The 20,035-nt window shown below is 47.9% G+C and overlaps 1 protein-coding gene across 1 annotated transcript in view; it reads left to right on the forward strand.

Moving 5' to 3' along the window:
- PPP1R9B (protein phosphatase 1 regulatory subunit 9B) overlaps window positions 1-20,035 on the forward strand; it is a 91,590-nt gene that overhangs the window by 66,436 nt on the left and 5,119 nt on the right. Inside the window, exons 5-9 of the mRNA XM_077314119.1 lie at window positions 3,415-3,550; window positions 5,203-5,355; window positions 10,157-10,210; window positions 12,388-12,617; window positions 17,245-17,341. Coding sequence (XP_077170234.1) covers window positions 3,415-3,550; window positions 5,203-5,355; window positions 10,157-10,210; window positions 12,388-12,617; window positions 17,245-17,341 — 670 coding nt within the window. The remainder of the gene's footprint in view (window positions 1-3,414; window positions 3,551-5,202; window positions 5,356-10,156; window positions 10,211-12,387; window positions 12,618-17,244; window positions 17,342-20,035) is intronic.

Genomic DNA, 20,035 nt, shown 5'->3' on the forward strand with positions numbered 1-20,035 from the left:
TGTGTGTGTGTGTGTGGGGGGGATCACAGTTGAATCAACTGGCTAAGGAGGTGGTGAGTTCTCCCTCGCTGGCAGTCTGCAAGTAGCAGCTGGACAGATATTTATCCTGGATGCTTTAGGCTAATCCTGCATTGAGCAGAAGGTTGGACTAGATGGCCTGTATGACCCCTTCCAAGTATTATGATTCTATGCCTTTCTCAACTTTCTGACCATTGAGAAACTCCTGAAACAGGTTTTGAGAAACCCCACAAGTAGCGTGACCGTGCATGATACAGTTAGAAAGCATAGCTGTGTACATGCCCATTCAGGGCCCCTCCCTTCCCATCCTCTCCAAGACAATTGGGGGGGGGAGCAATTTGACATGACCATACATGATCATATCTCACTCGATAAGTATTTATCAAATTTTAAAAATTAATTCTCACCAATTTTGGAAACCTTTCCAGGGCCATCAAGAAAGCCTAAGGTTTAATGAAAGCCTGGTTGGGAAAGCCTTTATTAAACATTTGGGCCTAAAGTGGAAAAGTTGGTAAACTTCCAGCTGCATCAGCTTCACCCCCTTCCTCTTTGCAAGCAGAGAGACAGAGGGTGCCAGGACTTTAAACTGTTAAATTATTTGCAGGTATGTAATGGGCCCAATAACCAGGGAAGAAATTCTGTTTTAGAATTTCTTTTTAGGGACTGCTTTAAGAAAGGGTTTTTGTAATTAAAGATACAGTTAAAAACCCTTTCCCCCTAGATGAATTCTTATAGCCAGAAGAGAGAAAGAAGGGCAGGACTTGTGGTACAGCCATGACCTCTTTTTTGAACCTGCCTTGTCAGCTTGAAAACACGGCTCAGTACCAGGTGATATCTCAGAAAGACCAAGACAGGTTTTCACTCAGATGGAAGCTTCTGTTCTCAGCATACAGCCTCTTCGTCCTCCTCTGGCAGCTCATCCCAAGTACATGAAAAACAGAATTCTCCCGTTCCACCTCAATAACAATCATGACAAGTTGGAACTGAATGTCTACCTTAATGGCACCCGACATACCAACAACCATACACCCAAGTACTTGGAATGGAATCATAGAGTTCGAAGGGGCCACACAGGCCATCTAGTTCAATCCCCCGCTCCATGCAGCATCAGCCTAAAGCATCCAGGATAAGGATCTGTCCAGCCACTGCTTAGAATTATAGAATCACAGAGTTGGAAGGAGCCATCCAGGCCATCTAGTTCAACCCCCTGCTCAATGCAGGATAAGCTTAAAGCATCCCGGATAAGGATCTGTCCAGCTGCTGCTTGAAGACTGCCAGTGAGGGGGAGCTCACCACCTCCTCTGGCAGTCAATTCTACTGCTGAACTACTCTGACTGTTAAATTTTTATCCCTGATACCATTATCCATGTATTTGAAACCATTACTGCTGCCAAAATGAACCTTTCCCTGCCCTCCTCTAAGTGACAACCTTTCAAATACTTAAAGAGGGCTATCATGTCCCCTCTCAACCTCCTCTTCTCCAGGCTGAACATTCCCAAGTCCCTCTGCCTTTCCTCATAGGGCTTGGTCCCAGGCATTGACATTACCCTGGACAGGACCTTGAGTTATAAGCACCATTTTACCAATGTAGCAACGAAAATGCATACACAACAACATATCCCAAAAATTATGTATTACATCTTGGGGTGCATCTGCTACAACACTTAGATGCTCAGCATTGGGGTTGTTGTGTAGTACTGTGGAATATGGTGCTTCAACATGGCTCAACAGCCCCCAGGTCCACAAACATGATGCCCAACTCATTGCAATAATGAGAACCATCCGCAGATTTATTACACCCACTCCCACCTATTGGCTAACAACATTGTGTCACATTGTTCCCTCACAACTCCAAAGGCAAGCTGATCTCCTTCACGAATATAGAAAAGTCACTAAAAACAGAGCTGCCCTGCTACAAGGACATGGTTGACACGGGCCTGTCCCGACTGAAGCCCAACCAGCAAGATCTGCTCAAATCCTGCAATCACAAGATTTCAATCTAGGGAATGAATGGCTGCAAACACAAATTAAATCAGTACTACCCGATATCCATAACCTGGTAAACACCAAGAGGCCAGCAGGATTTAACTCGCCACATAAAGTATGGAAGATGGCTAATTCAATACGAACAAGCTTTGTCAGTTGTATTTAAATGGGGCAAAAAAACAGGTTCCAAATGTGATTGTGGTACAGCCCACCAAACTATTTTCCACCTGCCACAGAACTCTTTGTACTCTCTCCAGCCGCATTTGAATGGATTGAAAATTTAGATAGTAGTATTTAGGTAGGTTACTCAATCTGTCTGCATAACCATTGTACCTACTTGACTGCATGTTTTATATTATTATAATATCATATATGCTTCCTTTGTGTGCCATTCGATAAATAAGTATTCTTTCTCTGCAGCTAATAAAACAATATATTTAAATATAAGCCAACCTATATAAATGTATTCAGCAGGCAGAATCTAAGCTCTACTAGATTTAGATCTGAATTGCTTGGAGCCCAGGGCACTTAACTGCCTGGCTTTATAATACATTTGCATGTTACATTTGCATGTTTTTATTATACCTTTTAATTACTCTCACTAATTCAAAAACTTTAAAAAATGAATCCCACTTGGTGAAAAGTCAGATCTGGCTATTCCAGTGCCATTCTAAGATGACGAATGCCTTTCTAATCCATTGAAGTCAATGGCTTTAGGAAGATGTAACTGTGTTTTGGATGCTCATGTTATTCTTTTACCTGGCGGTCTGGATTGGGGTTCAAGAGGGAAATGAGGAAGGTCTGTTTTTAAACAAAGATTGGGTGCCTGGATGAAGGGAGCTAAACTGCCCAATATCATTTATGTCTGCCTCTGTGTACTACTTCAGCCAGGGTTTCAATTTCCAGTTTAAACAAGGGATGCTGCTTTCCTACCTGATTTGGAAAGTTGGCAGTCCTGCTGGCTGTGATCAATGGTCTATCAATCTCAGTGTCCTGTTTCACACAAAAAATTATCCAGATACCCTCACAGGGCCTTTAAACAGGGAACAAAACCCAAAGCCTCCCATTGTTCGTGCCCCTTTCCCCCATACTGCTAGTATTCAGAGGTATACTGCCTTTAAATATGGAAGTTCTATCTACAGTTAATAGCCAGTGATGGATCTCCAAGGATTACACCCCAGTGGGAAAGCGTTTCAATGAAACAAGAAGCAGCAAGTAATGGATATAATTCTTTGAAAAACACATAATAAAGGAAAATTAAAATATATTAAATGTTCAGAAACTGAAATGAATGGGAAATGGAAAAAAAGGACATGTTTACACTCCTCCTTTATATAGCTTCTGGCATGTTAAGCTGTCTTTTGGGGATTCTGACCATTGTTTTCATTCCTCCCTTTTTGTGATTCCTAGATTCCTGATCGGCAGGGAGAAGCCAGGAGAGCAGAGCGAGGTGGCTCAGCTGATCCAACAGACCCTGGAACAAGAGCGATGGCAACGGGAAATGATGGAGCAAAGATATACGCAATACACCGAGGAGGATGAAGAAGTAAGTGGGAGGGGTTTCCCACTGGTGGGGCCAAGCGGACATCCCTCCCTCTCTTCCCCCACATTTCATCTCTTCTTCCACTTCCCTTTTCAGGCTTCATTAGTTCCAATCCAAGCCATCCCCTCTTTGTGCCTTTTGCATTGCTCCGTTATAGAATCACAAATGCCACAAAAGACAACTGCAGTGGTATAATCTTTTTTTCATATATCACCCTTAAAATGATGCACGTGAGGAAATGGCAGATTACAGAAGCATTAAATATAGTGTACAGTTGAACAGTGACAGATTTTATTTTCCTGGGCTCCAAGATCACTGCAGATGGGGACTGCAGCAAAGAAATTAAAAGACGCTTGCTCCTGGGGAGGAAAGCTATGGCAAATCTAGACAGCATCCTAAAAAGCAGAGACATCACCCTGCCAACAAAAGTGCGTTTAGTCAAGGCTATGGTCTTCCCAGTTGCAATGTATGGCTCTGAAAGTTGGACCATAAGGAAGGCCGAGCGTCAAAGAATTGAGGCTTTTGAACTCTGGTGCTGGAGAAGACTCTTGCGAGTCCCTTGGACTGCAAGGCGAACAAACCAGTCAGTCCTAGAGGAGATCAGCCCTGACTGCTCCTTAGAAGGCCAGACCCTGAAGATGAAACTCATATACTTTGGCCACCCCATGAGAAGGAAGGACTCCCTGGAGAAGAGTCTAATGCTGGGAGAGATCGAGGGCAAAAGAAGAAGGGGACGACAGAGAATGAGGTGGATGGATGGAGTCACTGAAGCAGTAGGTGCAAACTTAAATGGACTCCGGGGAATGGTAGAGGACAGGAAGGCCTGGAGGATCATTGTCCATGGGGTCGCGATGGGTCGGACACGACTTCGCACATAACAACAACAACAACAGTTGAACAAAAATACATCAGCCCTGTCCCAAGAATCTGGTAGCTTTCCTCCTCCCTCTGCTTCAGACATTTTCCTAAGCCTCTGAAGATACCACGAGGTTTCATTAATTTCCTCTTCTGGAAAGCCTGACGCAGCCGCAGTAGCTCAGTCGGGGTTTTTTCAGTGGCCATCATTTTCTCAATATCCTGAATCAGTTCTTGCAAACTGAAAATATGTCTTTCTGGAACAGCTGGTCCCTGATTTGCCATGGCAGTGTGCTGTTATTTGCAGGTATTGTACTGTTTCAAGCTCCCCTCCAGTCCTTTCTGTCCATGGTCAGCTCCTGACAGTCCTGGATGATGCCGAACCAAGGAGCCCCCACAGGTCTGCAGTACTGGAGCAATGAGTGACCTAAGGCCTCTGGTCGGGGCTGCCAACCCGGCTGAGTGCAGCAGAGCATGCTGCTTCTGTGAAGATTACAGATTTTACAGTGATGTCGGGCAAGAGGAAGTATGATTAAGCTGCACTTCCTGTTTTCTGATGGCTGGAGAAGCAATGAAAGGCAGTTACTTGTGAGAGATGCATAAGATTGGGCGTGGAAGGAATTTCTCCATCTCCCATTGTTACATAGTTTACTGAGGAAACAGGAAGTAGTCACCCACCCGTACGTCCCTCTCCCCGTATCTTAAGCTCTCATCCCCGGAGCTGCTGTTCTCAGTCTAGTACCCTGCAGCCTTTGCTTTCGGTGCCAAATGATAACGCTTCCCTGCCTTGCAACTTGCAGACGGGTGAATATGCGACGGACGAAGATGAGGAGATGAGCCCCATGTTCCCCAGCAGTGAGATGGCCATTGAGGTCTTTGAGCTGGCTGAAAACGAGGACATGCTGTCTCCCGTCGAGATGGACCCAGAAAAGCTGGTGCATAAATTTAAGGAGGTAAGTCAGATACATAGGTTGCTCCTCAAGGGCTAGAAATTGATTCTTAAATAATAATAATTTGAAAGGTAAACCTGGCATGTATTGAGTGGTGCAGAGGCTCCCAGATGCTCAGGGGGGTGTGACAAGGCCCAGGCAACCTCTGGGCAGGCAGCTGATCAGCTCTTTCATTCTGGCTCAGAGGGTGCTGTCACCAGATGCTGTGGGCCACTGACAGATTCACACATTAAGGAGGACACAGATGGGTTTGGGGTCCCCACCTCATGTGCTTCAGGTTTTCCTTACTTGGAGATGGAAAATTGTTTGGGCAAGAAGGGTGACATCCCTCCTCTTCATGGTGCCTGGTTTGGTCTCCGTCCAAACCAGGCACCACATGGGCAGGAGTGGAGAAGAACCTGCTGATCTCTTCTGACTGTTACGCAGAGTGGGGGGAGGCAGATCCAACCTGTGTCCTCCATAACGTGTAAATTTGCCACTTGTCAGCAGGTCGGAATGCTCCTTTCACCAAAGGCAACTTCTGACTGGGCTGATGGATCTACAGCTTGCTCTTGAGATCAGCACTGCATGGGAGGGAGAAAGGCCATTGCCTGCTCCTTGAGATCCAGAGCTCTTGCAAGAACTGGATCCGGGGACTGGGTTCATGCAGAAAAGCAGGGAAGGGCCGGGCGCCTTCCTGCAGGCGACCATAGGAAAGAGGATGCTGGAGTAGATGGGCTTTTTAATCTGGGCTCTTCTTAGCAGGAATTAATGTGTGAAGATAGACAAGAGGATTGGAGAGCTTATGCACTTTCAGGCAGGAAGGAGGAAAATTCACATGAGAAAAGAGCCTGCCTGCACCTTGCTGTAGCGAAGAGCCCATAGCTGTGCTCAGGCCTCCCTGGCTTAGGCAGTGGGCCTTTGCTGACCCCTAGCGGCAGACACACACCGGTGTTTCTAGGCAGAGCCCCGAGCATGGAATCGCTCACCAGAGGGAGCAGGCAGCTCCCCTTTCAGCTCAGCTGTGCAGAGGTTGCAGGAGGGGTGGGACACAAGCCTTCTAAAATTGCCAGACTACACCCCTGCCAGGAGGGATGACCATTCCCTTTCGGGCAGCTCACTGGAGGCTGCTTCGTGCAATATGCAGCCAGTGCTAAAAATGGACCTTGCGTCTGCTCCGTTCTGTCCTGCAGTGTGTGAGCCAGTATTCCTTTTTCCTTAGGAAGGTTATGGGGGAAACTCTCTGTGGGGCCTCAGCTCTCCAGCACACACTTCCACGGCTCAGAAGCACCAATTAAAATGCACCCAGGTACAAAAGGTTTGCACACAGCAGATTGGAAAGTGCTAAACGCTGAAAGTGTTGCTGCTTCTACTAACACTGCTGAAGAGACATTCAGTCTACCCTGGAAGTCATGTCAAGACAGCTTCCCTCCAAGCACCTCCAAGGAGGCCATTATAATGCTTGGTTGCTGGCATGATATGCTAAATTTTGCCCAGGCGTCACGCTCACTTCCACACTGGGTGTTCAGCCAGATGGGTGCTAAAGAATGCAGAACATTGTGATGCTCTCAGGCACCTTCTGACATTCCCCCTAGCTTTCATGCAAACGGTGTAGTGGTTAGGAGCACCCAGCAAGAGCCAGCTTGGTGTACTGCTTAGGAGGGTGGACTTCTAATCTGGTGAGCTGGGTTTGATTCTCCGCTCCTCCTCCACATGCAGCCAGCTGGGTGACCTTGGGCTCGCCACAGCACTGAGAAAGCTGTTCTGACTGAGCAGTAGTATCAGGGCTCTCTCAGCCTCACCCACCTCACAGGGTGTCTGCTGTGGGGAGAGGAAAAGGAAGGCGACTGTGAGCCGCTTTGAGCCTCCTTCGGGTAGGGAAAGTGGCATATAAGAACCAACTCTTCTCCTTCTTTCCAAAACCTGCTCTCTTTATTTTATCTAGTTAGAAAGATTGCAGCAAAGATGAGGGAACCTGTATGCAGACAGGACAGTCCAGTTCTTTCCCAGTCATGCCCACATCGGCACAATTTTCCCTACTTCCGACCACGTCGCCTAGGGGCCCCCTGCGCACACCTTTAGAAATCCGATCCGGTGTGGTGGGTGCAGGCACAAAATGCCTGCTGCAGGAGGTGGAGCCAGTGACAGAATGGCCGCCCCTGCTGATCTTCAGGCACAGAGTTACGATCCTTGTGCTGTGGTGGCAGTTTCTTCCAGAGCAACATTTAAAAAAAACGTACAGCCTATCAAAGTTCCACTGACTGATTCAGAATCCTAACTGGGCAAACAAATAAAAAGAAACCCCCTGGTTGTGCAGGTTACCGGTACGAGGAAGATGTGGCAAATTATGCTCCAGGAAAGGTACCTTCGTGCTGTGCTCAGTCAGCAGCCAAAGCAAAACCCACAATCAACAGCACGTGGAAGTCCTCAGTAATAGTTCTAAAGTGATGCCTTTGTAAAGGCTCAGGGGAAAGGATATGGTGTGTCTAGAAGAGTACCCCTCCAAACTCAAAGAGTACCCCTCCTATGGAGGCCAAGCCTCCATAGGCTGTGGCCAGGACGGGGTCTTGGTTTGGGTGGACTGAGCTGCCACAGTCACAAATGGGTCCCCACCCAGAGGGAGAGAGGAACGAGAGGACCACAGCTGGGCCCACATGAACTGATCCTGCCTTGCCTGCTCGTGTTTGCCTGAATTAACCTTCTTATGTGAATGCAAATCCCACTTTGTCCCCATTTCTCTCCTGCATCTGCAGTGGACCACGATAGTGGCTGGGCCCTGGGCAATGGCTCCTCTTACTGTGGGGTAAAGCTGTGATCAAACGGAACGCCACTCCTGCCGGGCCTTTGCCTCGGAGAGGGCCAGGGAATCATCCTGATCGGAACATCCTCATTGGAGCACGTTTCTCTTTTTAGAATTAGATCACTCCTTTCTCTGCACGACGTCTTGGCTGGTTGTTGGTGCTAGCTGAACGCCCACCACAACAACAAGGAGAAAATTAGCCTGACCCAAGTCAAGAACTCTCCCCCCCCCCCAAGAAAAAGGGTCAAAATAAGGAAAATGTTCTCAAGGGTAGAACGTGATATAAAATTGAATATTATAATTTAATAAAATTAAAAAATCCAAGGCTTCAAGTATAGCCTCATTAAAATCCATGTGTATATTCACACTGATGCTTCCACTGACCAGACATGGTTCAGCATGGCTGCCTTTATCAATGCTCAGGCATAAATAGAACAGCATACATAAAATAAAGGAAAAGATATATTAAACATACAGTAGGGAAGGGAATGGCAAAACCACCCCATATTGAGTCTGCCATGAAAACGCTGGAGGGCGTCACCCCAAGGGTCAGACATGACCTGGTGCTTGCACAGGGGATACCTTTACCTTTAGGCTCCTTTACATACAATGATATAAAATGTTTAATATTTAGTGTCCAGTCACACCTCAGCATACGTTGGAGAAAGGCTGGCTCCTAAAGGACACTGGAAGTGCTTATCTGGACCAGGGCCTGCTTTAGAAACATAAGAGGCCTCAAAGAATTTTATCTGGCCTTCTGGTCCGTAGAATCAATTAAGGTCCTTAGTGTCCTAAATATTAAACATTTTATATCAAAGCCCGTTGTATCCAGGAATATAACAGGCACTAGAGCTTGGCAGTGGGAAGAGGAAGGGGGAGTTGTTCACTCTGTAAGGCCATGGGGTTGAATGTGTGTGTTGTGTGGGAGGTTGTGGTGGCATGGTGGCAATGAGGGCATGGGTGTAGAGATATGGCTGTCAAGAACCTGTGGTGTGCAATTTTCGTTGAGTGTGGGAGAAGACTGACCTTTGGGAATTGTGGCATAGTGGTTACAGATGAGCTTTACAGAGCCATGTCTTCAGATATGTGAAGGGAAAATCAGACTGGAGACTCTTCTTAGGGGGAGATTACATGCCAACCAATTCCTCCCAGTCTGCGTTCAATGTCATTTCCCTTCTTTTGTGAATTAGGCCACAGACTTCCTGTACTTTCCAAGACTTGCAGGACTGATGCTAGTCTGTCTGCCTGCCTGTCTGTGCCCCAAAATACAAACAGCTGCTGGTAAGGGCTGGCCAAAGCCCATAGCCCAGGAGGGCCCCACCCACACCAGTCTACCTCAAATGCAGTCTGCAAGCCTCTGCCATCCTCTCTAGATTGCTGCTCATCTCTAGATTATAATGGTCAGCTCTGCAGGCCAAAATGGCGACTTTGAATGCCAGACTCTGAGGCATTGTATGATTTTGAAGTCCCACCTCCACACCTCCAGGAATATTTCTAACCCAGGGGTAGCCAAGCTCCAGGTGGGGCCTGGAGAGCTCCTGGAATTACAACTCATCTGCAGGCTATAAAGATCAGCTCTCCAGGCAGAAAGGGCTGCTGTGGAGTTTGGACAGGGTTGCTGTGGATAAGAAACATTTAAGGCCTCCCACACAGGTTGTTGTTGAGTTGAAACATTTGAGGCCTACTGCACAGGCCTAACTGTCAGGTCCATCTGTAACTTCCCTTTGGGTACCAAATAGAAAAGTGGACTCGGCAGAAAGCCAGCTTTGGCCCATGTGCATGAGGTTCCTCCTTGGCCAGTCCCCCCCCCCCCAAAAAAAATTACACTCACAAACCCCACACCAACACACCACAGCCACCAGCTCATCTCTTTGGGTGTCCTATGATGACCCCCGCTTTATGATTCATGTATTTCTCAATTGTGATCCTCAACCATTCAAAGGAAGCTCAGCTTCTGCCATTTGCATTCCAGTGTCTCATATGGACAAGATCTCTTATTTTCTTCTCTCTTTCTCTCCCTTGCAGCTCCAGATCAAACACGCTGTGACCGAGGCTGAAATACAGCAGCTGAAAAGAAAGGTAAGGAGAAAAGTTTGGTCAGGGGGGAATTCTGGGGGGCGGGAGGAGTTCTACACTGGCAGCCATGAAACTCCCTCCTCTGCCCCTGGAAGCTAGCCAAAATCGATGACTGAGAGTGCTTTCCAGTAATAAAGCTGTTCTTCTTTGAATTGACTTTTAATAGCTGGGATTTTTAGTATCCGTTGTGGTATATTCATTCATTTATTTGTTATTTAAATTTATAGGCTACCCCTCTTGAACCTGCCATCTCAGGTTGGCATACAACACTATAAGAAAATACATCATAATAAAAACCACTAAATATATAGTTTTAAATTATTAAAAGCTAACGTTAAGTTCAGAATTTTTGCCATGACAGAGAGATGTAGGAGGAGATCCTACCTGGTCAGGGAGGCCCATAAGATGCCCTGGTCTTCCGGGCATACTGACCTCAACCATATGCCTGGCGGAAGAGCTCCCTCTTGCAGGACCCGTGGAACTGTGTTAGCTTTGTCAAGGCCCTGATGTTCTTCAGGAGCTCATCCTACCATGCGTGGACCGGGGCCGACAAGACCCTGGCCCTGCTCAAGGCCAGCAGCACTTCTTTGTGGGTAGGGGTAGCCTGTCGGTTGGCCCAAGCCGACCACAGCATTCTCCAAAGGATGTATTCACACAGGCAGTCCCTTAGACCAGGGGTAGTCAACCTGTGGTCCTCCAGATGTCCATGGACTCCAATTCCCATGAGCCCCTGCCAGCATTTGCTGGCAGGGGCTCATGGGAACTGGAGTCCATGGACATCTGGAGGACCACAGGTTGACTACCCCTGCCTTAGACTACATCAGATCCTTCATCTGCTCTCACTGGCAGCTGCTCCCCACTGTCTCAGATAGAGGTCTTTTACATCGCCTCCTACCCAGCCCTTTGGATGGGAGATGCCAGGACTTGAACCACACCCAGCAAATACTCTCTATGGAGCCATGGCCCGCTTCCCAGCCGCTCATATTTATCTTTGGGATAGATCCAGCATGGCTGACTATAAATAAAATATGAAGGTGCCTTAGTTCTCCCCATGACTTAGCCATTCCCTTGCATTTCTCCTTTGTGTCCCGTTTCAGTGAGAAAAGGCTACGGAGTTTGGGAGTGTTTAGTGGTTGTTTTATTTTCGAGGCAACTAAGAAGGGGCAGGGTAAAGATTTACAAAAGTATATGTGGTTTGGAAAAACTAGATCAGGAGATCTTTGTTTCCCTCCCTCTTACATAATTCTAGCCGTTGGGGAGTCGCCTGAGGAAACGGATGCTTAGTAGATTCAGAACAAGCCCAAGGAGTATGGATTTGTTTATCCAGCCAGGAGATACTGTCAGGTCGCTGGGCAAGAGGCATCCAGAGGTGGCTTGCCACTGCCTGCCCCCACGTCATGACCCTGGTGCTCCTTGATGGTCTCCCTTCCAAATACTAGCCATGGTCAACCCTGCTTAGCTTCCAAATCTGATGAGATCAGGCTTGCCTGGGCTATCCAGCTCCCCACACATTAGCTAATACACTTTCAAGGCACTTTAAAAGTAGACTTTCCTCTTCTGCACAGGAGAATCCAGCTGCAAAAGCACATTGAAAGTGCATTATCCAATATTTGCAAAATGGGCAGGGCAACCCCAAGGAAACATCTTTTTCTGTGACTCTCTTCCTGGACCAGCATTGTTTAATGGTTAAAAGCAGTGGCCTCTAACCTGGAGAGCCGGGTTTGATTCCCCACTCCTCTACATGCAGCCAATCATAGTTCTGCTAGAGCTGTTCTCACAGAGCAGTTCTGACAGAGCTCTCTCAGCCCCACTGTTGAGAAAGGAAGAGAAGGCAATTGTAAGCTTCTTTGAGACTCCTTCAGGTAGTGAAAAGTGGGGTATAAAAGCTATCTCTTTTGTATACATTGCTGTGACTTATTCATAGGTATTAGCTAAGAGGCTTTAGAAGGGGATTAGAAATATTCCTGTAGGATATGGTCCTCCATGAGGGCATGGCAGCTCAGAGGAGCCTCCATGTTCAGAGGTAGCGTATCTTTGAACTCGAAGGGAAGAATGTGGCCTTTACTCCCTGCTTGTTATCAGCTGGGAAGCATCAGGCTGGCCACGGCGGGAAGGAGGATGCTGGCCCAGGAGGACTCTTGTGTGGTCCAGGAAGCCTCAACCTCTGTCTTGTGCCGCAGCTGCAGTCTATTGAGCAGGAGAAAGCCCGCTGGCGCCTGGAGAAAGCCCAGCTGGAGCAAAGCGTGGAGGAGAACAAGGAGCGGATGGAGAAGCTGGAGGGCTACTGGATGGAGGCCCAGAACTTGTGCCAGGCTGTGGACGAGCACTTGAAAGAGACCCAGGCTCAGTACCAGACCCTGGAGCGGAAGTACAGCAAGGCCAAGCGACTCATCAAAGAGTACCAGCAGAAGTAAGTCTTCGTGCCTTTGTGCTCCCCCAACCCCACCTCTTTGCCCCAGAAACTTTCCCTGACCAGGCCTGGGAGGCTGCCCTCTAGGAGAGGCAGCGGGACTGAGGGGGAGCCTGACACACTCCCCTCACCACCATCGCTCTTTCCCCTTTCTGAAAGTGCCTCATGTCCAGAGGCTGTGTGTTGCCGCGGAAGGGCAGGCTGGCCATTATGGCCATTGGACCTTTCCCGAAGGGCCAGTGGCCTTCCTTCCTTCCTTCCTTCCTTCCTTCCTTCCTTCCTTCCTTCCTTCCTTCCTTCCTTCCTTCCTTCCTTCCAGTGGGAAGGAGGGTGCTGTCCAGCCCAGTCGCTTTGGGCACAGCGTGAGGAAAGTGCCACCCAGCCGTGTTGTCCAGGGCAAAGCCGCTGCTCAGTCTGGTGGGGCCACATATGCGGAAAGCACTGCCTCACGGAATCACACGTGCCATGGCAAAAGCACTGCCCAGCTCTGATGAGTCCTTTAGGTCAGGCGTAGTCAACCTGTGGTCCTCCAGATGTTCATGGACTACAATTCCCATGAGCCCCTGCCAGCTGGCAGGGGCTCATGGGAATTGTAGTCCATGGACATCTGGAGGACCACAGGTTGACTACCTCTGCTTTAGGTCATTCGTTCTCAACCTTAGGGGCTCTTCTCAGGTTCCAGGGCCCCAGCAATAGGCTGGCTGCCTGGGCAGTGAGGTGGGCTTAAAAAGGGCCTAAGCTAACTCTGCACAACGTAACTTGTCTTAGATAGATGCGAGATCTCTTGAACATTCCACCAAGAGAAGCATGGGTGTTCATTTCTTCATCTTGAATGTGTTAATTCACACAGTTAACACACAAAGGAACAGATTACATCATTTCTAGCAATTAATAATAATTATTATATTTAGATTTCTAGCTCGCCGCTCCCAGTGGTCCGTGGTGGATTACAACATATATAAAAACCCCAATAAAATACACCAGTAAAATTCCCCTAAAACTACAATTTCCAGGATATCCAGAAGTGGCAGACTAAATATAACTAAATAAACTCGCCCACTATCCAGCAAGGGAGGGCATGGGGTCGATGAGAATAACCTGCCTAAAAATTATCCGGGGGGGGGGAGGGTCAGCTCTTCCCTGGTGTGCTGGCCTCAACCTGGCTCCGTCTTACAGGCGTTGCAAAATGCCAAAAGCTCCCACAGAGAGCTTTTTTTACATCATACATGACAGGGTATTTCATCGGTTCAGTTACCAGGGGTTTCCAAAAAACCTTTCAGCTCCTCTTCTCACATTTTTCAGTCCGAGCCCCTTCAAATGCTCCAGGGCCTCCGGGGGGCCATGTAACACTGTTGAGAATGGCTGCCTTTGGGGAAAGACACTAGCCTAGCCAAATCATGCACACCAAAGACTCAGCCTGACCTGGCCAAGACTTGGTGGTGCATGGATGGCTGGGCAGGCAGGGCGGGTGCCATGGCCCCTTCTTTCTCACAGAGTGCTCTTTGTCCTGTCCCCTGGGGGACGGGCGCTGAGGCAGCCTTGGGGTGCAGTGCTAGAAAATGCTGTCAAGCCATAACTGACTTACGGCCCTCCTGTGTGCGTTTTCAAGGCAGGAGACATATTCCTTGGAGGTCTCCCATCCTCACTTCAAGAAGGACGTAGATAAAATTGAAAGGGTACAGAGGAGAGCAACGAGGATGATCTGGGGCCAAGGGACCAAGCCCTATGAAGATAGGTTGAGGGACTTGGGAATGTTCAGCCTGGAGAAAAGGAGGTTGAGAGGGGACATGATAGCCCTCTTTAAGTATTTGAAAGGTTGTCACTTGGAGGAGGGCAGAATGCTGTTTCTGTTGGCTGCAGAGGAGAGGACACGCAGTAATGGGTTTAAACTTCAAGTACAACAATATAGGCTAGATATCAGGAAAAAAATTTTCACAGTTCAGCAATGGAATAGGCTGCCTAAGGAGGTGGTGATCTCCCCCTCACTGGCAGTCTTCAAGCAAAGGTTGGATACACACTTTTCTTGGATGCTTTAGGATGCTTAGGGCTGATCCTGCGTTGAGCAGGGGGTTGGACTAGATGGCCTGTATGGCCCCTTCCAACTCTATGATTCTATGATTCAAATGTTATCCAGGAATGACCCTGCTTAGCTTCTGAGGTCTGATGAGATCAGGCTAGGCTGGGCTATCCATGGGATGGGGCCCTTCTCTCCTTCCCAGCCCACCCCCAATGGTGTAGTGGGAGCTCAGCAGGTGGTCTTTGGCCAGTCAGTCTCTCTGCTTAACTTTCCTCACAGTGAGGAAAAAAATCAAAGAAGGGAAGAGGCTATTTTGTGTGTTCACCATGGAGAAAGTAGGACAGAAATAAATGAAATTTAAAAGGAACAATGGCCTCTTACCTATAAGGTTACCGACACATCAAGGAATAGCGAAGTAGGAGAGTGACTGAAACAGATCTCCTTTTAATTTTTCTTTCTGAGATCTATAAAATCACTTTTCTATTTAATTTGTAGCCCAATTTACAGTGCAGCCCAAAGCAAAGTCTACACAGTCTGTCATCTTCTGGGTGCCATTCTTATCTTTCAGGCTTAAAGAGTTTGACTGCCCCCCCCCCTACCCCTCAGGCCAGCCCACCAGTGAACATCTTCTCCCCCCCCCGCAGATTTGAGGCACGAAGTAACTACTGACAGTGCTTTCTCTGTGGTGGCACCCCATTTCTAGAATGCCTTTCCTATCAATGTTCCCCTTGCTACAACCTTACCTTCGTTTCCTGTCCTAGTGCAAAGTATTTCTGGTCACCCAAGCCAAAAACCAAAGTTTTATCCTATCTTTTAGCTACTTTATCCCCTTGGCTTTTTATTTTCTACTCCATTAATGCTTTATGGCTTATTGGAGATTTGGCTTCTGGTTTTATGCCTGTAGAACATGCTACCATTCCAGGGTTAGGTAACTTTTGTTCTTCTGTTGATTTACTTCCCTCTCTCTGAATTTGCAGTTATTCTGGGATGTTTTTTTTAGTTGCCTCAAAGAGTTATCTGTAGAGGCAGCATACAATTAAAACCCTAAATGATCTGTATCTATGGGACCGCCTTTTCTGCTATACCCCCAAGACTGAGCAACCAAAATCTTCTCTGGGTCATAGAATCATAGAATCATAGAATCATAGAGTTGGAAGGGGCCATACAGGCCATCTAGTCCAACCCCCTGCTCAACACAGGATTAGCCCTAAGCATCCTAAAACGGTCCCTGGCTCCAGCCTGGGTTAATGCTTTGCCTAATGAGATCAGGGCCCTCAGGGACCTTAAAGAGTTCTGGAGGGCTTGTAAGACAGAGTTAGGCCTATGCTTGAGGCCAGGAAAGAACACCATGAAGGTGCTGGCCTCCTTGCTTGAGAACCCACCTAGCTTCCACTGGTTAAATGTCAACTAACCCTCTGTTCTCTAAAGTTTTAAAATCATAGAATCATAGAGTTGGAAGGGGCCATACAGGCCATCTAGTCCAACCCCCTGCTCAACGCAGGATCACCCCTAAGCATCCTAAAGCAGTTATATATGGGAAGATGGGAAGTTATAATGTTTTAAAAACCTAATTATTTTAGATAGTCTATTTATAGATGAGATTGTACTATTGTTTTATCTGCTTATTTTCTAAAACACACCAGTGACAAGAAAAAAAGAGTTTGCAAGGCTTGAGACTTTTTCTTTGTGACATATTAGCTTGTTTCTTTTCTTTCTTTTTACTGGTGGTGCATTTCCCTTTATTCGTTTATTTAAACTGGAGTAAAAAGTCACTTATGTTTTGAGAAGCCTCACTGCAAAGGGTCACAATGGTCGGGAAAGTGGAAGGCAGCAGGAAAAGAGGAGGTGCAGCGATTCAGTTGAGGAAGCCGTTAGTTTGCAAGGCCTGAGCCAAGCTGTGAAGGAGGCCAATAGGACCATGAGCACCCTGCCCTGGCCTGCAGACTGGTCCTCCCAGATAACCTGGAGATTCTCTCATGCAGTTGGACCTGGTCTATTGACTTAGATTTAGATTTTTATACCACCCTTCTTGGACTAGCTGTCTCAGGGAGGTATGCAACAAATATAACATTGATTACAATAAAAGCATAAATATTCATTTAATTTTAAAAATTAGCAAACTTAAAATACCCAGTCTCAGCTCTGATGATTTTACATTCCGCTCTGTTGGCAATAGATACAGGTAAGGAGACAGTCTAGGTGGGGAGGGAGGCCCAATCTGCTGTTCTTCTGTATTTTCCACTGGCCTCAACGGTAAGCCTGGTGGAAGAGCTCTGTCTTGCAGGCCCTGAAAAACTGAATAAGTTCCACCAGGGCCCTGATCTCTCCTGGGAGCGAGAGCCAAGAAAGCCCTGGCTGTGATTGAGGCCAAGCATACTTCCTTGGGGCCACGGACTCTCAGCCAGTTGGTGTTGGCTGATTACAGAGCTCTCTGGGGGACGCCCTCGGAAAGGCAGTCCCTTAGACAGGTTCTCCTTGCAAGTCTTCTGATAGTTCTAAACATGCACTTCCCTCCTTGCCCACACTTGTCGCCTTATTCCGCCCTCTCAAAAATGTTCTGTCCTCCTGACCATCGCTTTCCTGTTTTCCTTGCCCTGCCCTCTTCCCCAGGGAGATCGAATTCCTCAAGAAAGAGACGGCTCAGCGGCGCATCCAAGAGGAGTCGGAGCTGGCTCACAAGGAGGAAGTGGACAAGCTGCAAGAGAAGGTGGGCATCAAGGACAGCCCTGGGGGCTTGCCTTGAATCCCAAGCAGCAGAGGAAAGAAAGGCGAGAAGGGAAGAAAGAAAGGAGAGGCCTTGAATTCAGCTCAGGGACATGTGTGGGACTCATGCTCCTCATTTCTTGGTGCATGAGCGCATGGGGAGGGGACACACAGGCGTGCCAGTCTTGCTGGACATATTTAGAGATGGGAATTCATGCTTGAGTCTTGCAAGATCGCGTGTCAAGTGCTGGACCGCTAGTTCAACAATAGACCCTGCAGCTGGGGGTGGGGAGACCTGGATCCTTTGGAATCCTGTCTAGAGAACTGAATCCTGTGCTGGTGTCAAAACTGGATCCTGCATTTGAACACTGAGAGCTTAGTTAAGTCTTGCTAAATCCAGTGGATCCTTGTGTCGTATATGGAGCCTACAATGCACTGTCCTCCAGAGCTTCTGATAAAGAGAAACATAGTGGATCCCCACATCTTCACACACCAGATCCCACCGTGATCTCTTAAGGTTCTGTGGTTGGTTCTCTATCTTGATGGACATTTTGCTCCCAGACTGGACTCTCCCTCCATCATCCCCTCTGCATAAATACCCACATGCAGAGTGGATCTCTCGACCACGGGTTTCATTTGATCCTGTAACAGCTCTCATGGTTTCATGGGCTTTAGCGGGCCCTTCTCCCATCCTGGTTCCTGCATCAGGTTGTTCCCATGAGTCTGTTGTGTTAAATGTGTGTGTTGTGCGTTTGTGTGCATCGAAGTTTCTGTGCTGGGGATGTCTGGAATGAGAGCTATGTAGACTGGAAAGTCCCACTAGATGAATTTCAGCAGTGCCTCCTGCAGGATACTCTCAGCAGTGTCGCCCAGAGAAGCCTAACCACTAGCAAACACTTGACCTCCTCCTTCAGGGTGGACCTTTGCTTTGCTTGACTCCTCTCCTCACCCTGCCTCCCTGGGGACTGTGCATGTAAGCGCATGCCTGAGTCTCTGTGCACATTGCTGGTGCATTGGTGAAGTGCCAGTTGCTTCAGAAAAGAGGGGGAAGGATCACTGCAACAGGGGCTGCCAAAACCACCTGCAAGCCCTGCTCTGGGGTTCCTGCCAGGCTGCTCCCCGCAGGATTGTGACTGCTGCTTGTGAGACGCTCCCTGCGACCCAGAGAAGTGGCACTATTCTAAACGAACTCGTCAGCCTGCAGTTGCTGCAACAGGCTGAAGGGAGGAAGTCTGGGATAACCAGATACATCCCAGTCCACACTCCATTCAAGTGGATCAACAGCCCCAAGCCTAGATTGACAGAAGCCCAGAGGTTGAAAGAGCATCTGCCGGGAGCTGCTTGCAGTAGGCAAATAGCTTGACGCAACTAACGAAGTGCATTATGCACTGTAGAATGCTCCTCCCCGCTCCACCCCTGCTCTCTGAAGTAGAATTGAGGAGCCCTTTCACCATTATCTTTGATAGTCAACCCAAGCTGAACTTCCCTCTAGTGACGTCTGAGCATTTCAAACAGGCCCTGGGAATGCTGTGGCTGCCCACTGGTTCTGGATGCAATTCTCAGGACACTTTCTTGGGAGTAAGCCCCAATGAATAAAGTGGGACTCAGTTCTGAGTTGGCCTGCTTAGGCTTGCTCCTTCGGTCAGCTTTCTGAAGATCAAACCATGCAAGCAACTTTGGCCTGCCTTGTTTTCTTAACAGTGGAGCCAGCGATTTGCCCCCCATCTCCAGCCTCTAGTCCCATCCTCTACTGGCATTGTGGCCTGCTCACCGTTCAGGCTTCTGGTCAACCTTGGCAACCTGCTCCCTACTTAAACTGCAGATGGTGGCATCCAAGATTTATGGACCACTTGTCTTGAAAGGAAGAACAAGGGAAGCACCTTTCAGCAGAATATAGGTGGCAGAAAGGTCATTCTTTCCCCAAATGTGCCCGAGATTTGCATAATGGGAGGAAAATTGATTCCAAAGGAATTTCTCTAGGGTATTCAGTTCCACAGAACCCAAATCTTGCAGGACAGTTAAATGCATACCCCTCTGGGATCCCAAAAGCTCTGGCCAAACAACAATAGGTTCAGAATCAGATGTGAAGTATGAAATGAGTATGCAATTAAAGTCAGGTCTCCCACCAGCTTGAGCAGAGGGTTTCTGAACATTGGAGCTCCGTTAAGGCTTCATAGGTAGCTGATGCCTAGGACAAAAAAATACCTGGTTGTATTGATCATTGTCTTGCAAAAACCAGCCTTGTTGGTCCCAGCGGGGGCCAAGAATAAACTGGTCTGCTTTCCTGATGGGAGAAAGAAGCATCTTATGCCTGCCGGGGGGGGGGGGGATGGTGTAGGAGATGTCCTCTCATTTGGATTTTCAGGCCTGCATCCTTGCGCATATCTTTCTCAAATGGTTTCATGCGTATCCATTTGATGCCAGCTTCAGCCGGAAGAGACATGGCAGAGCTACTTCAATACACCGTCCGACTGCATCAGACAGTCACGGGTTAATAACCGGAATCAGCAAGCCTGATTTCAGATAGTAGATGGTTCAGAATCAGAGCCTGGCATGCCTTCTGCTTGCACTAGGTTACAAAAGCCAGCTGCATGGGGATGGACTATCCCATAGAGATCCTTCTGCAGCCCTTAGCTGTGTGCAGAACACAGTGCTTTGCAACTGCAGTAGTGTGCTCACAGCCTTCCTTTGCTTTGGA

This window comes from Paroedura picta, chromosome 16, assembly GCF_049243985.1.
Source record: "Paroedura picta isolate Pp20150507F chromosome 16, Ppicta_v3.0, whole genome shotgun sequence".
NCBI classification, from domain to species: domain Eukaryota; kingdom Metazoa; phylum Chordata; class Lepidosauria; order Squamata; family Gekkonidae; genus Paroedura; species Paroedura picta.